At 44.0% G+C, this 27,006-nt stretch overlaps 1 protein-coding gene across 3 annotated transcripts in view; it reads right to left on the bottom strand.

Annotated features, from left to right (window-relative positions):
* The window catches only part of MTAP (methylthioadenosine phosphorylase), a 49,476-nt gene extending 24,449 nt beyond the window's left edge, over positions 1-25,027 (bottom strand). The window contains exons 1-5 of one of the 3 annotated variants that reach the window (XM_066257355.1): positions 17,252-17,297; positions 16,000-16,042; positions 13,502-13,588; positions 12,202-12,260; positions 10,252-10,419 (exon numbers count right to left, since the gene is read on the bottom strand). In XM_066257355.1, coding sequence (XP_066113452.1) covers positions 10,252-10,419; positions 12,202-12,260; positions 13,502-13,588; positions 16,000-16,002 — 317 coding nt within the window. In that variant the 5' untranslated portion in view covers positions 16,003-16,042; positions 17,252-17,297. Of the gene's footprint in view, positions 1-10,251; positions 10,420-12,201; positions 12,261-13,501; positions 13,589-15,999; positions 16,043-17,251; positions 17,298-22,307; positions 22,332-24,650 lie in introns of those variants that run through there. The other 2 variants (XM_066257353.1, XM_066257354.1) reach the window with 2 other exon arrangements.
* Between the last annotated feature and the right edge of the window lie 1,979 nt (positions 25,028-27,006).

Raw genomic sequence — 27,006 nt, 5'->3', positions numbered from 1 at the left:
TTTTTTAAATAAAGTATAATAGGTCAAGATGGCAAAAAGAAATTAATGCCAAGTAACCAACTGGTTAGAACAACAGGATTATTTATACCCTTGGTAATCTGCATAAATTCAAGTTTAACAGGATTAAGAATAATTCTAAATTTCTAGGTGTATATTTTTGTGGGTGTGCACACACGTATTGATGGACAGTGCTGTAAAGAGCAAGTACAGAAGTGAAGGATCAAATCAGAGCAGATGTGCGTCATGGAGTCAGGGTACAAAAGGCACCTAGAGAAAGGAAGAAAATTTAAAATTACAGTGGGTAAAGCAGAAGGAGTTTTGGCATGAACGGCAACAAATTAGGAAATGGAATGAGTGTTTTATTAACCAGGGAAGAACTGAAAGGCTATGAATTCAGACTAACATCATTAAGATCCTCCCACTCCGATGTAATGAATGCCCCTAAGCTGCACAGGGTGCAATAGTAAAGGAGAAAAATCAAACGATGTTTATATTCCAACGAGGCAGAACTGCTCAATAAATGGGTAACATAGTGCCATGTATACTGTCTAATTCTCATCAGGTCTTGATAAAGCACATAGAGCAGTACTATAAGAACAAAACCCTGCTCTTACACAGGTGGTGATTAAGTCTATTTGGGCCTCAGTTTTCTCACTTGTATAAGGGGATAATAAGGTATACTTGTATTTCTCACTTGTATAAGGATAAGATGCTTCCTAGGGTTGTGATAATTAGCACCAGGAGCACAGTAAGAACTATAAAAGCATTTATCGGGTATCAGTTCTGTTTTCACTGTCAAGTACCATAGACACTGGTCCTGGTCACCATATGAAACTTTAACAAATCTGACTGACAGCTTCACAACATTCCACCGGATGGCTGTTCAACTACTGCCATAAGCTACTTACTCAGTTAATAATATACACACTCCTGATACATGTGGTTAGAAAAATGCACCTTTTGGTCTTTTTTTGGGATTCCAAAGTACAAAGGGGGAAGGCTGGTTGAAAAAAAAAGCACGCATCCCTTAAACTTTAATGAGTCAGATTGCTTTTAAAAAAGTCCTAACCATCAATACCAGTAATAGGTCTGTCAATGTAATTATCCAGGGCCTAACAACTCCCAACACATGGGAAAACTCAGTATTTCCTTCCACTTAAGAACTATCTAGAAATAATTTCTTCATGTTCAGAAGACCAGATGTAACCAGGTAATAAACATTAGTATTTTAATGGGAAGAGGAAAATGAGCAGTACAAATAATAAAGTACAAAAGCAATGGAAGAAATCACCACGAAGGTGACAGGAGATTTTTAAGTACATGTCAAAGATCACTGGCATCAAGCCCTGGCTGGATAGTTCAACTAGTTAGAGCATCGTCTCGACAAGCCAAGGTGGCAGGTTTGATCCCCAGTCAAGGCTCTTACAAAAATCAACCAATGAATGCATAAATACACGCAACAACAAACTGATGTTGCTCTCATATCAATTAAAAACAGATCACTGGCATCAATGACAAAATGAACTAGGAAAAAAATCACAAAACAGTTTCTGTTTTGTATTTTTAGGGTATGGTATGGAAATCAGCTTTGAAGGGAGTCAAGTTGGGGAGAAGAAGAAATGTTAAGTAAAGAACTGACTCCAATGAGGGCCATGGTGATAGAGAAGAGAGGGCAGGACTCCAGGTGTGCAAAGGCGGGACTCAGAGACTGTCTGGGTGGAGAGCCGATGGCTGACCAGCAATGACCGTGGGGTGAATGTCTGTGCTAGGGTCACTGGATTAGCAATTTACCACATACCAGATGGGGAGCTTGGAAGAGGAAGGAGTGTGGGGTAGGAAGAGTTAGAAGACAACCACCAGGAATAATTTAATCTTAAATACAAAGTATGACATATCTTTAGGTCCCTGTCCTGCAGCCAGTATGGATCATGAGGGAGAGGGCACAGCTGGACGTCTGTGTGTGAGGGGTGGTTTGAGGTCACAGGCTTGGGACTAACCAAAATTGAAACCCTACAGGTCCCATTTACTAGTAAATGGTCAATATTTCTGAGCTGAAGTTTCTTAAACCATAAACTGGATAAATCACTCTTGTATGTGTAAAAAGGATTGATTTGTGGCATCTACTAGGAATTTTAAAATTGTGTGCTTATCAGTGTTTTTAATGGTGAGGCTATCCGGTGAAGAATTAGGCTGCAGAGCAGAGCACCAGAAGAGTTCGCTTCCTACAGAAAGTAGCTACCCCCGCTCTGCCAGCTGTGCAGGAAGGAATACAACACAGGACAGGGATGCAGCAAGTAACGGGCAAAGGGAGGGGAAGAAAGAGCTGTTTTCTTGCCTGTAAAGAGGTTGACATTCTCAATCAAGAGGGAGGGACGCTGCGAGAGCAGAGTAAGGATTTAAAATAGCAGTCGACAGGAATGGTAGAGCTAAGCAAAGGAGTCTGGTATCATTCTTTAGCATACACTCCCATTTTTACTAAGAATCCACACCCTGCCCACGCAAAGAGGGATGATGTGACTGACACCAGGGCACACCTGAACCTTGGTGGCCAGTGCTTTCAAGGATAAGAATAACTCCACATAACATCATAGGGGAAAACCAAGGAAGGTCAACGACTCTGGGAGGGGGAATAACCTGACATAATCCCTTATGAGTACTGTGTCTACAGCGGGACTTTCCGTGATGAGTAAGCATGCATCAATTGCAAAAGCTCATCCCAGCCCCAACCCCTTCCAATTTCAGTGAGAAACTAATTCTCTCCTGAGGGGAGACATCTGAACTCACAGGGATCAATCCAACACCCCCATATAAATAAGAACATCACCTGACAATGGAATTTGGGGGCAGACCCAGGAAAAATTTGGATGCTCTTCTAAGCTGGGCGTCTTCTAATGCATTCTTCATCCAGAATCAAACTGAGGGCCTCAGACACGAAAGTCCAACATGTTGCCAACACTGTGCAAAAACACTTGGCTCTAAGAATTATTCTCCTTTTCTTTTTCTCTTTTTTTAAGTGAGAGACAGGGAGCCAGAGAGACAGATTCCTGCATGCACTCTGACTGGGATCCACCTGGCAACCCGTCTGGGGCTGATGCTCTGCTACCTGGGGTTGCTGCTTTGTTGCTCAGCAACTGAGCTATTTTAGCGCCTGAGGCAAGGCCATGGAGCCATCCTCAGTGCCTGGGGCCAACTTGCTTGAACCACTCGAGCCATGGCTGTGGGATGGGAAGAAGGGTAGAAAAGGAGGGGTAGAAGGGGAGAGGGGAAGAGGGAGAGGGGGGGGGAGGGAGGGAAAGAGGGAGAGGGAGAAAAGGAGAGAGGGAAAGAGAGGAAGAGAGAAAAGGAAAGAGAGAGAGAAAGAGAGGGGGGAAGAAGGGGGATGGGTGGAGAAACTAGAATTCTCTGCCTATGTGCACTTTGCCTGGTATTTTGGAGTGAAAGACCATTTAACTGATTTCCCACAAGACAAATCAATTTGTAGCAGTGTTCAACAGTAACTGGGTTTGACAAAGGAGGGTGAGTGTAACAGAAGGAAAACAGGAGGAAACAAAATGCCTCACGCATTGATAAAAGCAGCTAGTGGGCAGTCTTGCCTTGCACCAATGGCAAAACCCTCATTAGAAATAGCTTCTAAGCTCCACTTTACAGTGCATGGTTAAAGTCAAGCTTTAAAAGTGGGGTGGGCAGTGGCAATGGGAGAGATGGTCATGTCTTCCAGATGGCAGGCTGAAAAGCAAAGTCAAAAGCCAGGTAAATCCACAGTCATGTTGTTTCTAAATTTCTCTAAGACCTGCCTCAGAGTTTGTTGGGGCTCTCCATGGGCTCAGTCCCTAGAGAAGAATTCATGGGCATTGCGGGGAAAAGGAGGTAAGCGATGGTGGAGTTCAACCCTGGACTTTGAAGAGAGGACAATGGCCACATAGGCAGGGAGGTGCTTCATCTGAGCCCTCTGTTGAAAACAGTTACCACCAGTAGAGATGGTAACCACACAACTGACTGCTAAGGGGGCAGGTGGTTCTGGGGAAGGGAATGAACTTGGCATCTCAGGAGGATTTTTTCTTTCCACCTGAGTCTGGTTCCAGTTTCCCACAGGTGTGCAAGAACCAGGAGAAACCTGCAAGACAAGGGTTTGTACAGAAGAACCCCAAATCATGAATCTTGGAGGTTTCCCTTATGAGAGCCTTTTTAAAAATTTTTTATTTATTATTTTTTAGAGAGAGAGGAGTGAGAAAGACAAAGAAAGAGAGAGAGAGAGAGAGAGAGAGAGAGAGAGAGAGAGAAGGCGAAGGAGCAGGAAGTATCAACTCCCATATGTGCCTTGACTGGGCAAGCCCAAGCCCAAGGTTTCGAACCGGCAACCTCAGTGTCCCAGGTCGACGCTTTATCCCACTGCGTCACCACAGGTCAGGCATGGAGAGCCTTTTAAAGTATAAATAGCTTCACAACGTTCTCTCAAGACAGACAAAAGGTCAGGCTTATTCTTTCCTCAGTTCAAACAGACTGTTTAATGAGGTCAAAAGCGAAGCAATCCCCTTAACCACTGACTGTGGCTCTGGAGGTGGGGACTGCCACCAAGTTAAAAAAAAATGAATTAACTCCAATATAGTAGGAGGCAGAAGGCACTGAGGGCTTACTGTGGCTGAACCGTCTACAAGTTCTTGGTAAAAACTACGATTTTTAATTTTGTGTTTAGGGCAAACGGGCCCTAAAACCCAGGGCAAAGGAAGAGTGAAAAACTGTCATGCCTGACCTGTGGTGGCAGTTTGCAAACCCGGGCTTGACCAGTCAAGGCACATATAGGAAGCAACTACTACGAGTTGATGCCTCCTGCTTCTCCCCTATCTTTCTCTCTCTCTATTTCTTTCTCACTCTCCTCTCTCCTTCTCTAAAAAATAAAAAAATAATAATAAAAAAATAAAGAAAAATCAGTAATAATAAAACCTGTCACTGGGCAATAAAAGTGGAAATATGACAAACACACTTTTAGAATATAAATTCTAGATCAAGATGTATTTTGTTTTCTATGGCTGCCTTAAACACAAATGAAAAGCTGTTTTCACTTTAAAGATTAGCTCGGGCATTTCCTTGCATATCCGAGAAACAGGTACAAGGACTGACTACATACCCCCAGCCAAGCCAGGCACACCAAGGATGCCACTTTTCTCATGCTCAGACTTGCAACTTTTCAAAGGCTGTTACAGAGCATGAGAAAGAGAAAAAAATGTTTTTTTTTCAGAAGAGAATGACATATCTTCTTAAAAGAGCTTCTAGCCTATCCGACTCCTTCAAGGGCATATGTAATTTTTAGTGTAAAAATCTAATGTTTTTAATAAAACCATAAGAACCAGTGCCACCTGTCACTCTTGGATCATATGACCTCTAAGGTAAACACCAGGTTGTTGTTGTCCCCCCCTGTGCTGGGCACTGAGGGTAGAGAAAGCCACATGTTTGGGTCCACCATCTATTAAACAAGAATAGCCATACCAGTCTTCTGATTTGGGGGGTGGGTACATGCACGAGAGAGGGAAAGAAAGAGAGAGAGGGAGGGAGATGAGAAGCATCAACTCATACTTGCATTACCCTAGTTATTCATCGATTACTTTCTCATAAACGTGCCTTGACCCGAGGCGGGGAGAGGGAGGGTTAAAGTGATCCAGTGACCCCTTCCTTAAACCAGTGAGCCTGCGCTCAAGCTGGTGACCAGGGGTATCAAACCTGGGACCACAGTATGCCAGGTTGATGCTCTATCCACTGCACCACCAGTCAGGCTATTCTGATTCAGGGACAGACAGACAGGAATGGAGAGAAATGAGAAGCATCAATTCTTCGTTGCAGCACCTTAGTTGTTCTTCAGTTGCTTTCTCATGTGTCTTGACTGGAGGGCTACAGCAGAGCAAGTGATCCCTTGCTCAAGCCAGCAACCATGGAGTCATGTCTATGATTCCATGCTCAAGCCAGCGACCCCACAGTCAAAACAGCGACTTCGGGGTTTTGAACCTGGGTCCTCCATATTCCAGTCCGATGCTCTATCTACTGCGCTACCATCTGGTCAGGCCATTCTGATTCTTTATCACAAATTTATGTTAGGGAGATTAAAACAATCCTGTTAGCCTCAGAAGCCCAGTTTAGAACGAGGCTATTTTTGCTATAATGATGTGCTGGCCAAGTTATAGCAATAGGCAAATGTATGTTTCAAGCTCAGTCTCTGGAGAAGAATTCATGAGTACTGCAGGGAAAAGGAGCTTAGTGATGGTGGAGTTCAACCCTTGACTTTGATGAGGACCAAGGGCCACACATGTAAAATGATTTCGCTGAGGCCAATCAGAGTGAAGACCAAACCTCTTAACCCAGCCGGTTATAATCCATTGCAATTCTGTCAAACAAGTTGAGTCTGTGGATATGGCTATTTGGGCACTTCAGGTTATAAACAACACAGCCTCTACTTCACCATTCCATGCCTGACAGCACCAATGGGAGGTATCAACCACCTGCTTGCCTCAACACACCAAGATATCTTTTGTTTAAAAAGTGTCCTACTACTAGAACACATGTAGAGCATTACTCACAAAGCAAAGAGCTCTGTTTCTCTTCTCCTGAGACACTCAAACAAAGAGTGAATGATATAGGTGCCCAGGCTGGTCACCTGGAAACCACATGACTCAATCAGCCACAGTGTCATTTAGAAGATGCTGTCTAACAGCAATATAATGCAAGCCACATATGTCACTTGGAATTTTCTATTGACCACGTCAAAAAGTTAGAGAGAAATAGGTAATATCAGCTCTAATACCTTATCTAACCTAAAGTTTCCTAAACATTATAATTTTGTTTGTTGTTGCCAAGTAAAGTTAACTATGGACCCCTCCAGCCAACATGTCCCAACTCACAATAATGGCATGCAGGTATTGAGCAGGTGAACTATACTAGATTCCACAAAAGGCACTCACTAAAGACTTTAAACTTTCAAGGCAAGACTAAGAAGTTAGGTTATCCACATGGCACATGAAAGAAAACAGATACCAGATGTTAAGGTTACACAGCTAATAAGTGCCAACACGGAATAAAACCAGTTTCCATGGCAACAACTGTTCTCTATTCTCCATCTTGTGCCCCAATGGCTTTCTTGAAAAAACCAGTATGTGAAACATCTACATTCATGTGAGAAAATGATTTGGGAAACGCAAGAGTGCACAGTTATACACATAAATAACAAACTGATCCCAGGCTTAGTACCCAAGTCAGTCTTTTCTTTCCAGTATCATCTATAATATTTTATAAATCCAGATCATTCTGAATATGAAGTTTATACTCTGCTTTATTAAACAACCGTCCTACAACCATTTTCTTAAACTATTATCTCCAAACATATGGTCTTTGACAGCCAGATTTTGATGAAGGTGTCCCTAAACACAACCCTCAGTCTCCCTTTCTCCTGCAGCGATCACATTCAATCACTCAAAAAATACTGTCTAAGCAAGTACAGGCCAGGTAGTATTATGGGTGTCAGGGATCCAGTGGCAAACAGGAGACAGGGTCTTTGCCCTCATATGGTTTATATTCTAGAGGAGAAGACAAGACAATAAATACATAGTGTCAGGTGAGAAAAAATGATAGGAAAAATGACCGGGGAAGGGCCCGTAGTAATTTCAGTCCATTCCTGTTATTTATTAGGTTGAACCACAGGCAATTGCTGATCTCTGACTATTTCTAATTTACAGAATGGACAATTTTACATAGGTCAATCTGATAGCTTCACTTCATATGGAAATAATCAAGAGTGCTTCTGATGGATGACAAATTATAACAAGTCCTTGAAAGGCAGAAGACACACAGAGAACTAGGCTGAATAAACCTTCCTCCCAAAACAAAAAGATGCAGGAGGCACTGGGAATAGTAGGCTCAGAGATAACAATGAAAGGAGCAGGATCACTGAGGGTGGGCTAGGTGACTAAATGGGGGCTCTGGCAGGAACCACCACAGGGTTTACACTCCTTGGCACTTCTCCCACCCACCGTGCTGGATCAGGTGTGGAGCACAGTCACGTCTCCACTCAGAGCACCCTGGGGGGTGGTTATTTCCACTAGGAATGGAACAGGGATGAGGAATAGTAGGAACCCCCACCAAACCCACACTTTCCCTTCTGATTTCTTCAACTATTTGTAAAGGCTGAAAAGCTCAGCTTGTTATTTTTCAATTTGGGGTAAAGAAACATGACATTATCATTTGTATTATATGTATTTAAGAAACCCCTAGCTCCTAAACCAACAAACCAGCTATGCATCTTAACATCAGCAGAGGGACACCAGGCACTACATAGCTCCTGATATCACATAGAGCCGTGACGGCGAACCTATGACACGCTTAGCCATTTTCGATGACATGTGGCTGCTCATCAGAGAAGTATGGGGCCGCATGCCGAGAAGGACATTTCATTTTCGGCTCCTGCACGGCCAGGTGCAGGAGCCGAGGATAAAACATTTGCTGTAGTGTAGACACTCTGTGCCGGAGGTCTGTAGGCCAAAACAACAGAACTCCGGCACAGAGCATCTAGTTCTGGGACTTCCGGTTAGGCCGTTAGGGGATCTTTGACCTCACTTCCGGCCGGCGGAGCAGGGAGCAGCGGAATGCCTCAGGGGACGCATCTCTGGGGGCCCTGTGATCGCCATTACCAGCAACCACATAACCACAGCAACCATCATCCAATCTACTGTTCTGGGGTGTCGTGGATTTCTAACTGACCATCATTACTGAGATAAGTGAGGGGGAGGCTGGGAGAGGCGAGGGCCTGTGCTATGGGTGCCGTTTCCTGCCATTAGAAATAGCAGCAGCCATCTTAATTTACATAAGATGCAACTTGCAGAATCTTAATACAGCATCTGGGCTCAGGTGTTTGTCGACTTGAGGTCAAAGCTTGAGATCTGGAAAGGTGCCGCTTGGAGAATCAAGAGGAGTGCCACTACGAACAGGATATTTGGAGTGCCTGAAACCGATTACCAGACACTTTTAGCACCCTGAAAAATATAGCAATGGCTTTACTCGCAATTTTTCCCTCTACGTACTTTAGTGAGACCTTATTCTGAGCTTTAAATAATATCAAAACCAACAAAAGAAACAGATTGACAGATGAAGTTAGTAGCGCGTGCTTGGGCTTGAAGTGTACAAAATACCAACCTTCAATTGAAGATTTAGCCAATGAAATTCAGCAATAAAAAAGTCACTAATAATAGGCAGATTAGTTAAAGAATTCCCCCTCCCCCTCACTTATCTTAGTTCATGGCACCCCACACAAGTTAAATAATATCAAGACCAACAAAAGAAACCGACTGACTGATGAACAAAGAAGTCACTAAGCAGATAAGTTAAATAATTAGTTTTGGTTTATTAAATAGTTATATATTACAATTATACATTTTTGTTATTTAAACTATAAATATCGCGAAATTATAGTTTTTTTCTTGAAGTGACACACCACCCAAGTTATGCTCGGTTTTGTGGTGAATTTTGACACACCAAGCTCAAAAGATTGCCCATCACTGACATAGAGGATTTTTAAAGAATCTGAACCTGGTTCTGATCAGGCTTCCAGAGCAAGCCATGAATGGCAAAGACAGGAGGCAGGGGGACACACTAAATGACACTCCAGGATACAATCAGTCACACCCAGCAGACGGTGAGACTCCCAGGACGAGAAGGGAAGCAAAGGGATGGAAACCTCTGGACACAGCTTATGCTCACGTGTGTAACCAGTGGACCTGCTCTGGTCCCTTATTTGAACAAGTCAACTATAAAAAGTTTGTGAGACAACAGGAAAAAGAACATTGCCTAGACCAATCAGGGCGCCTGCTCCACTACCGCCCACCATGAAAGCTGGAATGCCCACTAGTGGGTGGGGGGGACCAGGTTGACCAGCACTGCAAAAGTGGGCAGTTGTTATAAAAAAGTCTGCCATCACAGGCCTAGACACCTCCTACTGAGGAAATATTAGGTAATTCTTTTGTTTTTTTTAAAGAGTCCTTATCATTTAAAGTTGTAACTGCAGCGAACTGATAAATGTTGAAGCTGGGAATTCGGTACTTGAGAGTTTATGATTATTACTCTATTCTTGTATATGTCTAAAAACTCCCACAATAAAAAGTTTACAAGTCTGTGAGCCTGGGCCTGTCCCCCCAATTCCCCCAAGTTGCCTTACACTGTCTCCGTGAGCTGGGAGTGATCTGACAGGTGTCCACAGCATTGCAGACGACTGTTTACCTGTCGATGAACTGATCAATAATGACAATATCGCCGGGCTGAATCTCTTCCCTCAAGGAACCGCAAGCCGTGGTCACTATGACGTGAGTACAACCCTCCTCTTTCAGAGCCCAGATGTTCGCCTGATAGTTGACTTTAGAAGGCATGATGGTATGCTGCCTCCCATGCCTACAGGAAAAAGAGCACATGTGGTAGGTGAGTGAGCAGCATGCTTTAATACTGTTAGAAAAGAAAACTAACTTTCAGCAGTGCCTGCCAGTCCTTCCCACCACAGCGCCTCATTGGAAGAGGGAGAAAAAGAGGTTGGGCAAACACCAGTTAACTCTCTGTACAAACTATTCGATTTTAAAAGTGCAGGCCAGCTTGACTTTCTGTATTATTTGTTCTCCTATCAAGAGTAGGTAATAATTGTCATAGATTTCCCTCTCCAAGAAGATGTGTAGTGTCTATACTGTGCAGCACTAACTCCCCCACCCCCCTCTTCTGAAGCACCCGGTGTCACAGGAGCCAAGACACAGAAAACAAGAGGTACCAGCGAAGAAAGACATGAAATAGAAATAAAAACTCAAGTTTCCAGGGGAATCTCTCCGCCATGTCTTCCGCCTAATCACCCAAATAATTTAATGAAACATTTAAAATATTAGAGTTCCCAGTTGTTTATGATGACACTTGAGGGTTTTGTCTGAGAACACCTCATGTGCGACCCATTGCTGTGGCTGAACTGTGCCCTACACCTACCCCCAGTTCCTATGTTGAATTCTTAACCCTAGCAGACTGTGGCCATTTTTGGAGGTAAGGCCTTAAATAGAGTAAGTTAAAATTAGGTCACTTGGTGGGCCCTGATTTAACATAAATGGTGCCGTTCTAAGTAGAGACAATCTAGACAGCCACACGCAGAGAAGGCAGAGCATGTGGAAACAAGAAGGAGAAGATGGTCATCTATCTGTAAGCCAGAGGCCTGGAACAGATCCTCTCCCCTGCTCACCCTCAGAAGAAACCAATCCTGCTGATACCTTGAGGATAGGTGAATTTGAGACTTGCTTCCAACCAACGGCATAGAGCAAAGCTGCTTGGAGTCACCCTAATGGTCAGGCTGCACCTGACAGCAGAGACCTTCCTGCTGACCTTGTAGGAGGAGGCTGCTAGCATGTGAACTCCAGGGAGAGAGTCACACGGCAGAGACTGTGGACAGCCTCTAGGAACCGAAGGCCCCGGCCTCACAACCTGGAGGAACTGAAATGCCGCCAACAGGCACGTGAACCTGAATGAGGATCCGGAGCTCCAGATGAGAACAAGCGCTTGATTCTACCTTGTGTGACTGCACCTTGTGTGACCCCCAACAGAGGCCGCAGCCGAGCCGTGCCCACTTTGCTCAGGCACAGAAACTATAAGGTCATGTGTGCTGTTCTAATCTAAGCTGCTAAATTTGTGGTAATTTGTTATGCAGCAAGAAAAAAAACTAATATAGGTACTTCCTCAAGTTGCGATACAAAGGCTTTTCTCCTCCTGTCATCTGGAGCCACACTAGACTGCCTGGTCCTGGAAACCACAGGGAACCCACACCCACTCCCCACAAACTCAGAACTATAGTGATATTCACAAGGGGTCACGAGTGAAGCACTTTTTCTTTAACTTATTAACTAGAAACAAACTCCGAAAACACTTCCTCTTGTAGCTGGAATGGAAGGAAACCACAGCTTTGACTTTAGTCAAACTCATCTTAACTCTCAATGGATTGCTCTGATCACTTTCCCTTCCTAAAGGCGGGGGTGGGGTGGGGTGTGAGAGCAAGTAAGTCTAACTTACCCCCAAAATCATAAATGGTAAACAGGTGACTATGATGCTTTGGCTTCAGCAACACATAAAACTCTTTCCTGCATCACTGTTCTTTATACTGAGCTAAATTTCACTTCTTTAGTAGTAACATTCAAAAAGCTTAAAATACCTTACCTTGCAAGGAGGACGCAATCAACATTCTTTATCTTCCCCAAAATTAAGGCATCGGAAGGCTGCATATAATGAATCATGGTTACAACTCGGTGATTTGGAAACATAGATAAATTAACAACAACAACAAAAAGCTGCCACTTCAACTGTTCAACCATGATAGGAATCACGGAAACCTAGAATCTGAATACTTTGAAGAACTAAGTCTAGATTTGATGGGTAACCACTCAATAAATGATAAATATTCACTGAGCCTTTTACAAGCAGAGATTCACAGGACCCAGAAGGTTGCCTCAGGTGCGTGGGTAGGTGCTATTTAGCCATGCCTGTTTGTAGCAAGAACCCCAGGGGACTCTGAGGGCAGACTGATCACATACAGCTGTGTTGTGGCACCTGTCAGGTGTGAGAGGGAAACGCAGAGGTGGCAAAAGGCCACTGTCAGGGATTTAAGAACTCAGCACTGGAACTGTTTGCCCTGTTAACCAACTATAAGATGGCCAGGATGACCTGACGTAGTGGAGAAAAAGGTTCTAAGAACCTAGGGGCTTAAGAAAACATAAGGCTAAGCAGTGAGCCAAGACCCTAACAGGACTGGAGAACATGAGGACTTGGTTGAAAAGAGGGTTTGGTTGAGACTGTCAGATGCATGAGGTCAATCTAAGGACTTGGTTGAAAGAGGATTTGGTTGAGACTGTCAGATGCAAGGATCTTCTTAGTAGGATCAAAGTACTGCAGTGTTTGGAAGTAGCACTGTGGAATTGGAAGGCAGGTATCCTCACCCTAGCTGGGCGACACAGATGCTGGGAAAAAAATAGCATCATTTTACTACAAAAAACAGGTTTTATTTCCAGTTCAGCCATGCAGTTGTGTTATAAATCCCCAAGAAATCCCCTTCCGGCACAGGCCGGAGCTTATTTAGTATGACATTTTCCCCGAGAGTCTACTCTCTAAGTTAGTGTGGTATGACTTAGCTACCCCAAATTAGAAGTCAATTTAAATGCTTTAAATGCAGACAACTGAAAAGCACAGTTGCCATATCTAAAATAAGTATGTGGCTTCTAGAAATATGAATTGAGAAATAATCTGCACGTGTTCAAAAACAATATTTCCAATATAGGAAAGTCCAAGGCATCCTTAGGGACACTGTCTCAGCGGGCAGAACCCCTGACAGGACTCCTGGGCCCTCTTGTCAGCGCTGGGCTGACAAGACAACAGCAATTAAAACAAAAAAAATTCAACCTAAAAATCCAGCCAGCAACGAGAAAGGAAAAAGATAGTATGTCTCCATTAACTGGGTATTAACCTTGCCAAATGGAGTATCCACATATTTCTCTGTTCTTCCTTCTAAGATTTCTGGATCATCCAGGCCTGTTCCACCAATTATTCCAATCTACAGGAGACAATAAAAAGGTACCACATTTGATCAGTTTTCATTAGAAACAAAATCATTTCTTTACGTAAATTCATTTACTCATAGACTCCTCTCCATTCCTGCTAACCCTTACTTATTCTTTAAAAATCTGAAATTACTGAAAAAGTCATTCAACAAACTTTGAAGTCCTTCTGTATAACCAAAAACATGGGTCACCTTTTTGGACTTTATCACATTTACTGCTGATACAGAAAGGTACTTTATTTTTCCCTGAGAGAGAAAGGGAGGGAGAGACTGGGAGAGACGGGGAGAGAGGGGGAGAGAGGAGGAAAACAGAAAATATGGGCAATTTGGTGAGATTTTGCTGTTACATGATATAGAACTCTAAAGTGTCCCAAATAACTTCAAGTGGCTAAACCAGTTTTTGAAGCTGGTGCCACTCTGTGGAACTTGACTGAAACTACATCAGGTTACATATTCAATGCCAACCTCAAGACTCTTCCTTCTGTTACAATTTAACATCATAAGTAAAGACTAACTACATTTACCACATTTACAGTTCTCAAATCAACATAAATATTCACTTAAGTTTGTACATATTTAAATCATGCCAGTTCAATAAAACATTTTTTAAAAATATCACACCGTGTTATGCAATCTTAAACCTTCCTCTGGTGGCTTTGCCATTCTGCCTTTCATTTCAAGCACCTCTGAAGCACCACAAATCACAGAGGACTAATAACTGTCCGACACCAGTCATTACTCCAGACCACAGAACTGAAATTACTGTCTAGTCTGCAGGGAGTCTGACACGGATGAAAACTTTTTTTTTTTTAATTAATTTGAGTGAGAGGCAGGGAGGCAGACAGACCAGGATAATCAACCGGGCAATGCTCTGCCCATCTGGGGCCATTGCTCCATTGTTCAGCAACCCAGCTATTTTAGTACCTGAGGTGAGGCCATAGAGCCATCCTCAGTGCCTGGGGCCAACTCACTTGAACTACTTGAGCCCTGGCTGTGGGGGGGGGTGCACAGAGGGGGAGAGAGAGGAAGGAGGAAGAAGGAAAAGAAGGAGAGAGGAAGAGAGGGAGAGAGAAGAGAGAGAGAGAAGGGGGAGGGATGGAGAAGCAGATGGTCACTTTTCCTGTGTGCCCTGATCTGGAATTGAACCCAGGACTTCCACACACTGGGCAGACACTCTACCACTGAGCCAACCAGCCAGGGCCTTTTTTTTTTTTTAAACTTGTGACCATTTTGACTTGGCTGTTTCTGGATGTTCTCTGGGTCGTAGCATCTCACATTCTAGATTCTCAGACAGGTGTATACAAAACAAACCTGACTCTGCTTAGAAACTATGCTGTCAGTTTAGGCGAGCCAGCCCAGAATCGCAGCAGCAGGCAAGAAATGCGAATAGGTCTTGCTGATGGTCAACACCCTTGAGCCCACCCCTAGCGGCCTCAAGCTTCAGTCTACACCACCTTGGCAACATGATGAACCTGCATTAGGTAGCTGGTAATCTGGCCCTCAGCAAGGAACATGTACTGCGCATAGAAGCAAGAGCTCCTACAGCTAACCAGAAAAGGCCAGCACATGGTCTCTGGCCCTGGAATTATCTGCAGAAGAGTCCATCCAGTCACCCAACTGGCTCAGGTTGTTTCTGGAAACGCTTATCTTGCAAGGGATACTGAACAAATGTAGCAACTGAGTACAGCCAGCCCAGGGAACTGAATTTCTAACCATTTTCCTACAGCCACAGATGGGAGGTCTGCAGTACAAGCTGTGGTAATGTCGCCACCTGCTGGCCTCATGAAAAAGTAGCACTAGGATGAAACTCCTAAGAAGGGATGGCCTAATTCAGCAGTTCTTAAATTCAAGTCAACTCAGTACAGGTATTGATCGACTTACGACCTATGCAACTTACGACCATTTGACTTACGACCACAATCGCTAGCCATGACTGCTCCGCGTTGTACATGTTTATATATTTTGATATGTTTTGCAGTTGGGAAAATGTTTCCTATGGTATTTTTTACACCTGTATTCTGTATTTTTGTATGCACCTGTATTTTGTAATTTTGTATGTTTTGCAAATCTTAAACCAGTTGTACTGGTAATGCCGTGTTTTACTTAAACCTGACGAATGTAAAAGTAAGAAACAAAATGGCGTAGAGATAATACAAATGGCATAAAAATAACAAAGGAAATTATGATATATAACAATAATGAAAGAAAATTATGATAAAATATGACTTAAAGATTTTTATAACATCATTTCACAGTACTGTACATATAGCCTACTCATCTTAAAACCAAATCATGTTACGACCAGTCTGTCAGAACCAATCATGGTCGTAAGTAAGAGCACTAGCTGTACTTGCCTTGGTAATTAATGCTTTGATAAAAAAAAGTAACTGTGTCTGAGCACTTACCATATTTCCCGATGTACAAGATGATCCCACATGTAAGATGCACCTTAATTTTGGGGCCCAAAATTTGAAAAAAAAGTGTATTACATAGTTATTGAACTCAAGTTTTATTTATCAAAAAATTCATACAACTTCTCATAACTGTCTTCAACAATGAGTGCAAAAACAAGCTCAAAAAAGCGGGAAATGCAGGTAAAAAAATACCTACAACCACTGTAAAAAATGCACCCAGTTTTTAGAGCCCAAATTTTTTGGGGAAAATGCGTCTTATACATGGGGAAATACAGTACATGTCATAAGCACTATGCTAGGTGCTTCAGCGGTCTTATCTCATTTGACAACTATCCTATAGGACAGACCTATATTACACCCACTTTACAAAACTGAAAACAGAAAGCATAAAAATTAAGAGACTTGTCCAAGAGCAAATCACAAGGAGCAATGCTGGAATAGGAACCCAGGTCTTCCATGCTGGACCACTATGATATGCCACCTCCCAATAACCCCTGGGACTCTTTATAACATCATACCATATTAGAAAATTTTGGTGTTGGTCTCGGCTGGTGGCTCACTGGGTAGAGCGTCAGCCCAGCATATGGACATTCTGGGTTCGATTCCCCGTTAGGGCATACAGGAGAAGCAATCATCTACTTCTCTTCCCCTCCCTCTTCCCTTCCCGCAGCCAGTGGCTTGACTGGTTAGAGTGGCCATGCCTGCCGAGGAAGTCTTGGCTGGTCTGAGTGCATCAGCCACAGGTGCTAAAAATAGCTTGGTACTTGAGCATCAGCCCCAAATGGGGTTGCTGGGTGGACTCTGGTTGGGGGTGAGGTGGGATTCTGCCAATCTCCCCTCCTCTCACCTTAAAAAAAGAAAACTTATCTTCATTTTATGAGAAAACGCTCAGAGAGGTCAAGTTCTAAACCAAGGTCACAGAGCAACCTTAGAAAAAGTGACCCTGGGAATCTAAGTGCACCACCTTGGAGGGGTGGAAGGGCTTTCCATCAGTGACCACATTCACACTCAGGAAGCAATGAAAAGACTGTACCAGGCCTCCTGGGGCAGATGCTATCAGCATTCAGTTCAGACAATCTCAGGCTGCCTAGGAAATGTGTCCCAGAACTGAAACGAAATATGTGGGCCAACTCTGCCCACCAGGACTTTCCCATTACACAAGATAAAAAAAAGTTGTGAACAGGGACCCCAGGTCAACCAAGGTCACTGCCAGATCTTAACAGCTGTTTCATCCCACATTTACCCACTGAGAGTCCACCAAGTCAGTGTCCTTATGAGGAGAGGATTTGACTCCTGAGAGTATGAAAACATTTTATTTAAATGCTGGTTTATTTGGGCAGAATGGTTACTTTCAGCAATGTTGAAAGGGCTCATTTAACCCTGACCTTCTATCTTTGTTCTTGAACTTCGAAATTCCAGCTTCCAGAATTGTGAAGAAATAAATTTTTGTTGCTTAAGCCACTCAGTCTGCGGTACTTTGTTACGGCAACTCTAGCAAACCAAATAACACTATATGTTGGTCAGAACATCCATGGTTTTTATTTAACCAATCTCCCTTTGCAAAGTCAAGATATTCTAATGGATAGACATCCTCTTGAAGATACGGTTCATCTCCTGAAATAGCCAACAGTTTTGGAGGATTTTCCTGAAAGTTACTGTACTCGCTAAAGCTTGCCACACCTGAGGACGGCAGAATCCTTCCCAATGTGCGTCCTGGCTCAGCTGCTGGATAGCAGATTCACCAAGGAGCTTTCAATACCGAAGCCCAGGCCACAGACTCCACGAATCCTGATAAATTAGCCAAGGCAGTTTGTTTTCTTAAAGCTTCTCAGGTGGATCTAATGTGCAGCCAGAATTGAGCACCTTGCTCTAGGACCTTGTTGGGCAGATAAAATATATTATATTATGCTTACTTTGTTAAAGATAGCGCTGCTGACATGGAAGCCTGTTGCCCACGTGATTATGTTAATACTAGAAAGCCCAGCGGTCATATGAAATGACCGCTGTTCTAGATATTATAAATTGTAATTAAAGTGATTTGTGCAAAAGTGTCTGCTACTTCAAACTGAATTACCCAGGGCAGGTGGCGAGGACGCCCCTTTGCTTAGTGCCCCACGGGGTTTCCCCCTTCTACTTGCTTAATTGCTTAAAGTAGAGTGCAATGAAGGAAACCACTGGCGGTACATTTCTTTCTTTTTTTTTTTTTTTCTTTTTTACAGAGGCAGAGATAGACAGGGACAGACAGACAGGAACGGAGAGAGATGAGAAGCATCAATCATCAGTTTCTCGTTGTGCGTTGTGACTTCTTAGTTGTTCATTGATTGCTTTCTCACATGTGCCTTGACCGTGGGTCTTCAGCAGACCGAGTAACCCCCTGCTGGAGCCAGCGACCTTGGGTCCAAGCTGGTGAGCTCTTTGCTCAAGCCAGATGAGCCCGCGCTCAAGCTGGCGACCTCGGGGTCTCGAACCTGGGTCCTTCCGCATCCCAGTCCGACGCTCTATCCACTGCGCCACCACCTGGTCAGGCGTGGCGGTACATTTCTTAAGAGCCACGGCTAGCTCAATAAATAAAGGTGATTTAAATAATAAAATGTTAATTCACATGTCAAAGATCTCTTTGTACACAACATTTCTTGTGTAGATCTTTCCATCATTTTTAAGCTCGCCTTGCAGAGGACCATCAATTATTTTTAATTTTACGTCTGTTCTTTCACGAACTCTTGAACAGGCAACATAAGTTTTTTTGCATTTCTCTCCTGCCTTTGTTCAAAGGGCTCATTTTGTCGAGACAGGCTTTTTTGTCTTGCATCTGAGGCAAGCCTTGTTTCTCTATGCTCATCAGTCTCATTTTGCCGAGAAAGACGCATTTGCTCTGCGACTGAAGCAAGCCTTGTCTTTCTCTGCTCAGTGGTTTCTTTTTGTCCAGAAGGCCGTTTTTGTGCAGCTTTAGCTCCTTTTCTCTCCTCTTCAGTGCTGTATTTTCTAGGAGGCATTCTTAAAAGAAATTACGTTAAGACGTAGTTTTTATGTAAAACAGATGATTGCCAATGCAAATGTTCACCTTCCCCTTGACACGCTCAATTTGCGTTCAGCCTTAAATTGTTTCAAAAGCAGATGATTGCCAATGCAAACAAATGTTCACCTTCCCCCGACCCGCTCAATTTGCGTTCAGCTGTGGCAACTTCACCCCATTGGCTAGTACAGTTATGCAAGCAACCAATAAGCTATCGGCGACAAACAGACACTTAAGCTGCATATAATAAAGATGTGTTGGGAGAAGGCTTTCATGCCAAAAGGTTTTAAAAGGGGGAAGAGTGTTTATGTTCTAGGACAGTGGTTCTCAACCTTTCTAATGCTGTGACCCCGCAATACAGTACCTCATGTTGTGGTGACCCCAAACCAAAAAATAATTTTGGTGGCTACTTCATAACTGTAATTTTGCTAGTTATGACTCGGAATGTAAATACCTCATATGCATTATGTATTTTCCGATGGCTTTAGGCAATCCCTGTGTTTTGGTCGTTTGACCCCCGCCGGGGTCGCGACCCACAGGTTGAGACCCGCTGTTCTAGGAGGAGCCCATGCTATAGGAGAGCAGAGTAAGGCCAAGTGGAAGAGAGGAGAGACAGTCAAGATGGCGGAGTGCTGAAGGAGAGAAGCTAGTTAGTGCAGTTTGTGCAGAGAGCAGGAGATAGGGAACAGAGGTGAATAAGGCTGGTGAGGTTAGAAACCTTGGATTCTAGGAAACTCGGATAAGTCAGTGGCTTTGGGAGCCCTGAATGGAAAGAGAAGTGCTTTCCCACTGTGTGAATTTCTTGCCCTCCGGGTGCAAGCTAGGATTAAAGCTAATGGCCCAGCAGTTCTTGACTCTGTTGTTTCATTACCAACTGTCCGAATCTAATGTGAACCTGCATGCGCCATGGTGAACTGCTTTATAGACCTAGACCATAAAATTCTAAAATCAGGGCTTGTGGAGTGTCACAAGCTGAATAATATCATATTTCCCCATGTATAAGAAGCATAATTTGGCCCTGGCCGGTTGGCTCAGCGGTGGAGCATCGGCCTGGCGTGCAGGGGACCCGGGATCGATTCCCGGCCAGGGCACATAGGAGAAGCGCCCATTTGCTTCTCCACACCCCCCCTCCTTCCTCTCTGTCTCTCTCTTCCCCTCCCGCAGCCAGGGCTCCATTGGAGCAAAGATGGCCCGGGCGCTGGGGATGGCTCCTTGGCCTCTGCCCCAGGCGCTGGAGTGGCTCTGGTCGCGGCAGAGCGTCGCCCCTGGTGGGCGTGCCGGGTGGATCCCAGTTGGGCGCATGCGGGAGTCTGTCTGACTGTCTCTCCCCATTTCCAGCTTCAGAAAAATACAAGAAAAAAAAAAAAAAAAGAAGCATAATTTTCCAAAAACTTTGAGGTCTAAAAACTGGGTGTGCCTTATACGGGGGGTGTAGTTTGTTTTTATTTTTTTTACTTGCATTTCTTGCTTTTTTGCTCGGATGAGGAGTTGTATGAATTTTATGATGAATAAAACTTGAGTTCAGTAACTTTATGTAATACATTTTTAAAAAAAATTTTTGGGCCCCCAAATTAAGTTGCATCTTATACACGGGAGAGTCTTATACATGGGGAAATATGGTAGCTCCTAACAGAGATTCTGTGTCCTAATTCTTAGAACCTGGGATTGCTACTTTATGTGACTATGAAGGAAGAGGGAGACTAGGGAATGTAACGCGGATCAAGAGCCCAGGAAGGCCCACGACCTGCAGAAGCTGGAAATGGCAAGGAAACAAAGGGATTCTTCTTTAGATGTTTCAAGAGGACCTGCCCTGCCCTACAGACATCTTGATTTTAGTTCACTAGGATTCATTCTGGACTTCTGAGCTCCAGAACTATAAGGAAATACATCTGCATTACTTTAAGCCACCCAGTGTGTGGTAATCCTTACAGCAGTCACAGGAAACTAACATACTAGTAAGAATCACTTGAAGGGCTGTTAACCTGCAGGTACTAGGCCTTTCCAAAGTTCCCAGGGTCAGTAGTCATCATATCTTAGCAGGCATCTGAATAGGACAGAGGCTCCTCTAAGCCCATTTGCTGGGCCCCACCCCCTAGAGCAGCAGTTCTCAACCTGTGGGTCGCAACCCCTGCAGGGTCGCCTAAAGTCATCGGAAAATACATAATGCATATCAGGTATTTACATTCCGAATCATAACTGTAGCAAAATTACAGTTATGAAGTAGCCATCAAAATTATTTTTTGGTTTGGGGTCACCGCAACATGAGGAACTGTATTGCGGGGTCACGGCATTAGAAAGGTTGAGAACCACTGCTTAGAGCTTCTCTTTCAGCAAGACTGGGGTGGTTTCCAAGAATCGTCATTTCTAACATGTTCTGGGTGGATGCAGCTGCACCCTGTGCTGAGAACCACTGCCTTGGATGTTTCCAAAGCAGACTAGAATACTATGATTGTAATCATAGCTCAGGATCAGGCACACCTCATCTTTATTGCTCTTTATTTGATTACACTTCACAGATATTTTTTCTTTTCTTTTCTTTTCTTTTTTTTTACAAATTGAAGGCAAGGCACCTGCTCCCACCAGCAAAAGATTACAATTCACTTTATTAAGGTGGTCTGGAACCGCACTTGCAATATTTCTCAGGTATGCTTATAGAAGGGTAAGAAATCTGTCAAGTTATGAGAGTCAAATGAAATAATGCATTAATATCTGTCACTGTTCCTGTACACTCTCCCACCTTCAGCAAAAACAAAACAAACTTTCCCCAAAGCAACAAAAGAAGCCCCTTAGCATGTTTTTCTCTGCTGGTCAGGACACAAAGTCGCTGCTCCTACATGGCACCAGGCAGTCTGTCCCAGGGATTTAGCCCAGGGTCACTCAATCAAGAGTGAACCTGCTTTCCTGAGGTGTCTGGAAGCCTGCGGGGACGTTTCTGGCTGCCACAAGGACTTGAAGGAGGGCTACCAGCATTTCGTGGGGAGGAGCCAGGGCTGTACTCTATGTCCTATGATGCTCAGGACCAGCTTACAAAAAGAGGAATTGTCCTAACCAAGATGCCATCGTGTCCCTAGGCAAAAAATAATGACTCATTGGTCATTTAAAGTTGGGAAGCAAGTGCGTTGTCCCCCAGTTTCTGAGGGTCACTCAAGGACCTTAGGACTAAAGGCCTTTGCCAGCCATATGCAAACAACCAAGAAGGGAGCATAACAGGCCCATTCTCCACAGTTTAGTGTCCATGACTCTCTCATCCCCCTTAATACCATTCTGTTAACAGCCCAATACTCACCTGCAACAGGACCATATCCCTTCCCTGTCATAGCAACCACGATAAAGAAGACTTATTTTTAATCCCCCAGAGCAAAAGCTGGTAAACTGCTTGAAGGAGGCCTCCCGAATGTCCTGTCTGAATGTCAAAGCCTTGTTCAGCCCTCTGCATGGTCAATCACCTGCCCACGGCTGATGGTGGAGGTTCTCCAGACAATGACTATTGTTAGCACCTTGGGTGAGCGTCCAGTGGCCATGCACTCAGTCCACGTTCCCTCTTCCTGAAGGCTGTGATCTCTTTACTTACACAACAGAACAGGGCACAGAGACTACATGTCAGATTCAGAAACACCTCACACCTAGTTGGTGGAATGTCAGGCTCGAGGCCTGATTTTGTCACTGTCTAGGTCTGACTGAATAATACTGGACACCTCAGCTGACCTTTCTGGGTCTCAGCTTCACACCCACAAAAAGGCATTTGTGTGGCTATTTGGTCTTCAGAACATTCCAGTTCTACATTCCATTCCTGATTGGGGACATGATATGATTTTTATTAGCCTATTTTGCTCTGGACATAAGCACCACATGTTTTCAACACAGATGCTGCCTCAGCAGCCTGGGAATTTGGTGTTGGCATCACAGATTCTCAATAGCATAAGCATCACCTTTCTAGCCTGCAAGACAGAGAACATCAGGCAGGCCTAGCACTACTTGTACTTCTTAATTATTACATTCAGCAGCTCGCCAAGACCAAAAATATACATCATTCAATATTTACATGAGGCTCTACTCCGTGCCCACTCTGCACTTAGATGCACAGCGCTGATTTTACAGGGGAACTGTGTGGCAGGAGAATGCTGAACTAGAGTAGAATGAGACTGTTTTAAAATACCATCTCTCTTTCTGTTTTTCATATTAGTCTAAGTGTATTCCTATTAGGGAAAGGTGAGAGTTTCCTGCTTGACCACTGAAAGTGGTGGCCATGATAACTATCGTTATAATTTGTTACAATGATAGAAAGAGAAAAGATATGCAAAATTAATCTTAGCTCTCCCAATTAAAAGCACTTGAATAAGTTTTAACCATGTGCCAGCTAGACAGGCAATACAATTCTAAACACCCCAGCAAACCCTGCAGTAAAATCCCCACTTTACAGACAAGCATCTAAGGAACTCTTTGCACACGAGATTCACAAACACTCTTTCTGCTTTGTACTCCATAACGGGTAAGGGAGAAGTGGTCTACAAATCTTTTTGAATGCAAGATTCTTTTCAAAATGGCAACAGGACTTTCTCATTGAAGTGTGACTGCAACACTACCGACCCCACATCCTTTCATCACTGTCTCATTAAAGGCTGCCAGGGCCTAATAAACTAATAATCGCCCTGGTTGATTACACGCTGACCGCAGAGATTTTTCTTCTTCCGGGAGAAGTGAACACAAAGTGAGGAACCAAGAGATGCAGCCGGCCTCCCTCTCTACCCCAACGGCCAATAATCTCTAAAGTTAACTTACTTCTTAGCCAATCATGAACAGCCGAGAAGAGATTTTAAGTTTTATCAATTTCTCCTCATGCACTGTAATTCTACACTCTCTCCGGGGCCATCAACCAGGAAAGAAAAGTTTAAAAGTCCCAAGGCACCCTTCAGAACTCGTGCCCTCCCCTGGCTAAAGATCCTATTGCACAAAGATCTCCAGTGCCGAGAATGGATCCCAGAGCACAATGAAACTAATCTCTAACTTTTAAGATTCCTAACAGGCAGTTAAAAGCCAGAGGCCTTCAAACAGGGAGCTGGCCTGTACTCCATTTCGGTGTTGCAAAAAATTCTCAGAACGCGTAAAGTACTGTGCTTTGCTGCAAAGGAAAACTTCAGGGAAAAAGCTTCCTTATGAAGAAAAACAAAGCCGGAAGCTTGCAAAAGAGCAAGCACGCAGTTCTCCCACGTGGGCCGCGGGGAGTGAGCTGAATCCGAGCGGAAGCTGAGTTCAGCAGCGCACGAGAATACCGTCTCACAAGCTGCCGGCACACCGGTGGCCCCAGCCAGATGCTTCTCCCGGGAGAGGAGTAATGAGGCTGGAGCGCGGAGGAGCTGTGGCCCACAGCCCCTCTCCAAAGGGCTTGCCCTCGACCTGTGCGGTGAGGGAGCAGCTGAGACCAAAGGCGGAGGGGGCGAGTTTGCAAGCGTTCCCTCTCCCTCCGCTTCCCACCCCTGGGCGTATTGGCTCCGTGTGCTAAGCCCTGGACCCTTCCCGCCATGGTGGGGGCGCATAGGCAAGGCGCACGGCCCGAGGCGCGGTCCCCGGGAGCGTGAACAAGAGAGCATCATGCCGGGCCGACCGTAGCTGCCGGGAAGGCTAATCTCACCTTCACGGCCGTGGGGGTGGTATCTGAAGCCATATCTGCACCAGGATGAGGCTGCAGGGTAGTCAAACGGTACGAAAAACCGTGGCGGATTCGCGCGCAGTGCGGGTCCCCGAGAGACTCTGGCTCCTCCTCTTCCTCCCGGGGACAGCTGGATTGGCTGCGGGTGTGGGATCATCCCGGCCACCCACCTCCTCAATTCCAGGTTCCCGCGTCCCGCCTCCTCTGCAGACCTTTCCGGTTCTCCGTTTTTTGCTTTTTTGTTTTTTCCATCTCCAATTATAAACTAATGGGTTCACGGTACTACTAATAATGGAGATTTTATTGAGCGCTTGTCTGGTCCCAGACTCTGCTCTGCACTTCAAACGAGCTCCGTTAACTTTAACAAAAAACCTGCAAGGAAGAGCAGCGCTCCCGGCTCTGCCAAGTCTTAGCTGCCTCTTTTGTAGAATCAGTCCAGTTTGCGTTCCAGTTCTCGCTGAAGGGTGACTCATCACCACCACCCGCACACAACAGCTTACTGATCTTCCGTTTGAGGGGGCCTTTTGAGCGGATGTGACAGTGGTTATATTCCAGCCTGAGTCAGCAGGGCCTGGACCTTTTTTTTTACAGAGACAGAGAGTGAGTCAGAGAGAGGGATAGACAGGGACTGACAGATAGGAATGGGGGGGGGGGGGAATGAAAAGCATCAATCATCAGTTTTTCGTTGGAACACCTTAGTTGTTCATTGATTACTTTCTCATATGTGCCTTGACCTGGGGTCTTCAGCAGACGGAGTAAACCCTTGCTGGAGCCAGCGACCTTGGGTTCAAGCTGGTGGGCTTTTTGCTCAAACCAGATGAGCCCGCGCTCAAGCTGGCGACCTCGGGGTCCCGAACCTGGGTCCTCGCATCCCAGTCCCACGCTCAATCCACTGCGCCACCGCCTGGTCAGGCGGGCCTGGACCATTTTTAACAACTCCCACCCAAAGCAACATTCCATACACCTAGATTCAGAATCCAGGATCTTGTCTTCATCATTTCGCATAGGCTGGTCACCTCGACACACACACACACACACACACACACACACACACACACACACACGGCCTGTGGATTGAAAGCTTACAAAACACTGAAAGTTCTATGAACATGGATCCACTCAGGATATAGCAGAACATTGTTAAAGAGAGGGTAATAAGAAAATTAATAGTAATAATATCCATCCACTGCGCCACCACCTGAGCAATTAATAGTAATAATAAATTTTAAAAGTTGTTGCTGCTTCAAATTCCCAGGCATGCAAGCCTAGGCTGGCAAAAAATCCTCAGAGGTGTCTGAATTGGTGTAAATTTAGAATATTAAAAAACCCTCAATGTCATCACTGACAAGTACATTTACAGTACAGTGAGAGGGGAGTGGGACAAGTAGAACTTGAGGGGAGTCATGATCAGAGGACCGTGTTGCCAGATGTATTTCTGAGTCTGTCTTAGTGTCATTGGCTTAAAGGGGAAGGTTTTTGTAGGTTCATAATGCCCATATATAAGCAATAAACTAATCATTTGATCATTTTATTTCAGATATGGTAATTTACAGTTCAAATGACAAGACACTAGTTTTTATAAAACATCTTTTGGAGTTATTTGCTTAAATATTTGTTTTCTTTTTATCATGATAGCTGGGTTGCCCTTTGGGTTGGCACATAAGAGGGCTGTTCCATTAAATTGGTTGAATTCCTTGACTCATTGGTGGTGACCACACTATTTTTGACAATTATCAGATAATCAGATTTTCTAAGATATAATCTCAGGTAAGATCATCAATGATCTATATTCTGCTTGGGATGAACTAAAAGAATGCCAACTTTGTGATTAGCTGGTTATAAGTCAAGAGATAGCTCAGTGGTTCTTACAACTATTCATAGTAAAAAAGTAATAATTTTTCTGATGGAATGGATATATATAGAGAGGAAACAGCTGGATATAAAAGCAGCTGCTATTATTGAAGTCCTTGTAATTCCCTTTCTGGCCTGACAATAGTAAGCTGTGGAGAAAATTATTTGCTATATTTCTAAATAATATAGATAAGTGTAAGTATATAATAATATAGATAAGTGTAAGTATATAAATATTCATTTTCAAAAATATTTGAGTTCTTGGAGATGTTTTGTTTGTAGGTGTTGTAAATTTGTCTTGTCAGGAATTTGAAATACTTTAAAATAAAATGTATTAAGACTTTGAGAAATGCTTAAAGTATTTAATTTAATATAATTATAAAAGAGGACTAAGGGAAATTATTCTGTTCAATATAGAAATATTAATCCAATAATCAATGAAAAAGTGGTGATATTTCTCATCATACCTAATTTAGAAATAGAATAG

This window comes from Saccopteryx bilineata, chromosome 2, assembly GCF_036850765.1.
Source record: "Saccopteryx bilineata isolate mSacBil1 chromosome 2, mSacBil1_pri_phased_curated, whole genome shotgun sequence".
Classification (NCBI taxonomy): Eukaryota; Metazoa; Chordata; class Mammalia; order Chiroptera; family Emballonuridae; genus Saccopteryx; species Saccopteryx bilineata.
The sequence above is the reverse complement of the archived record's forward strand: the minus strand, read 5'-3'. Positions and strand labels throughout refer to the sequence as shown.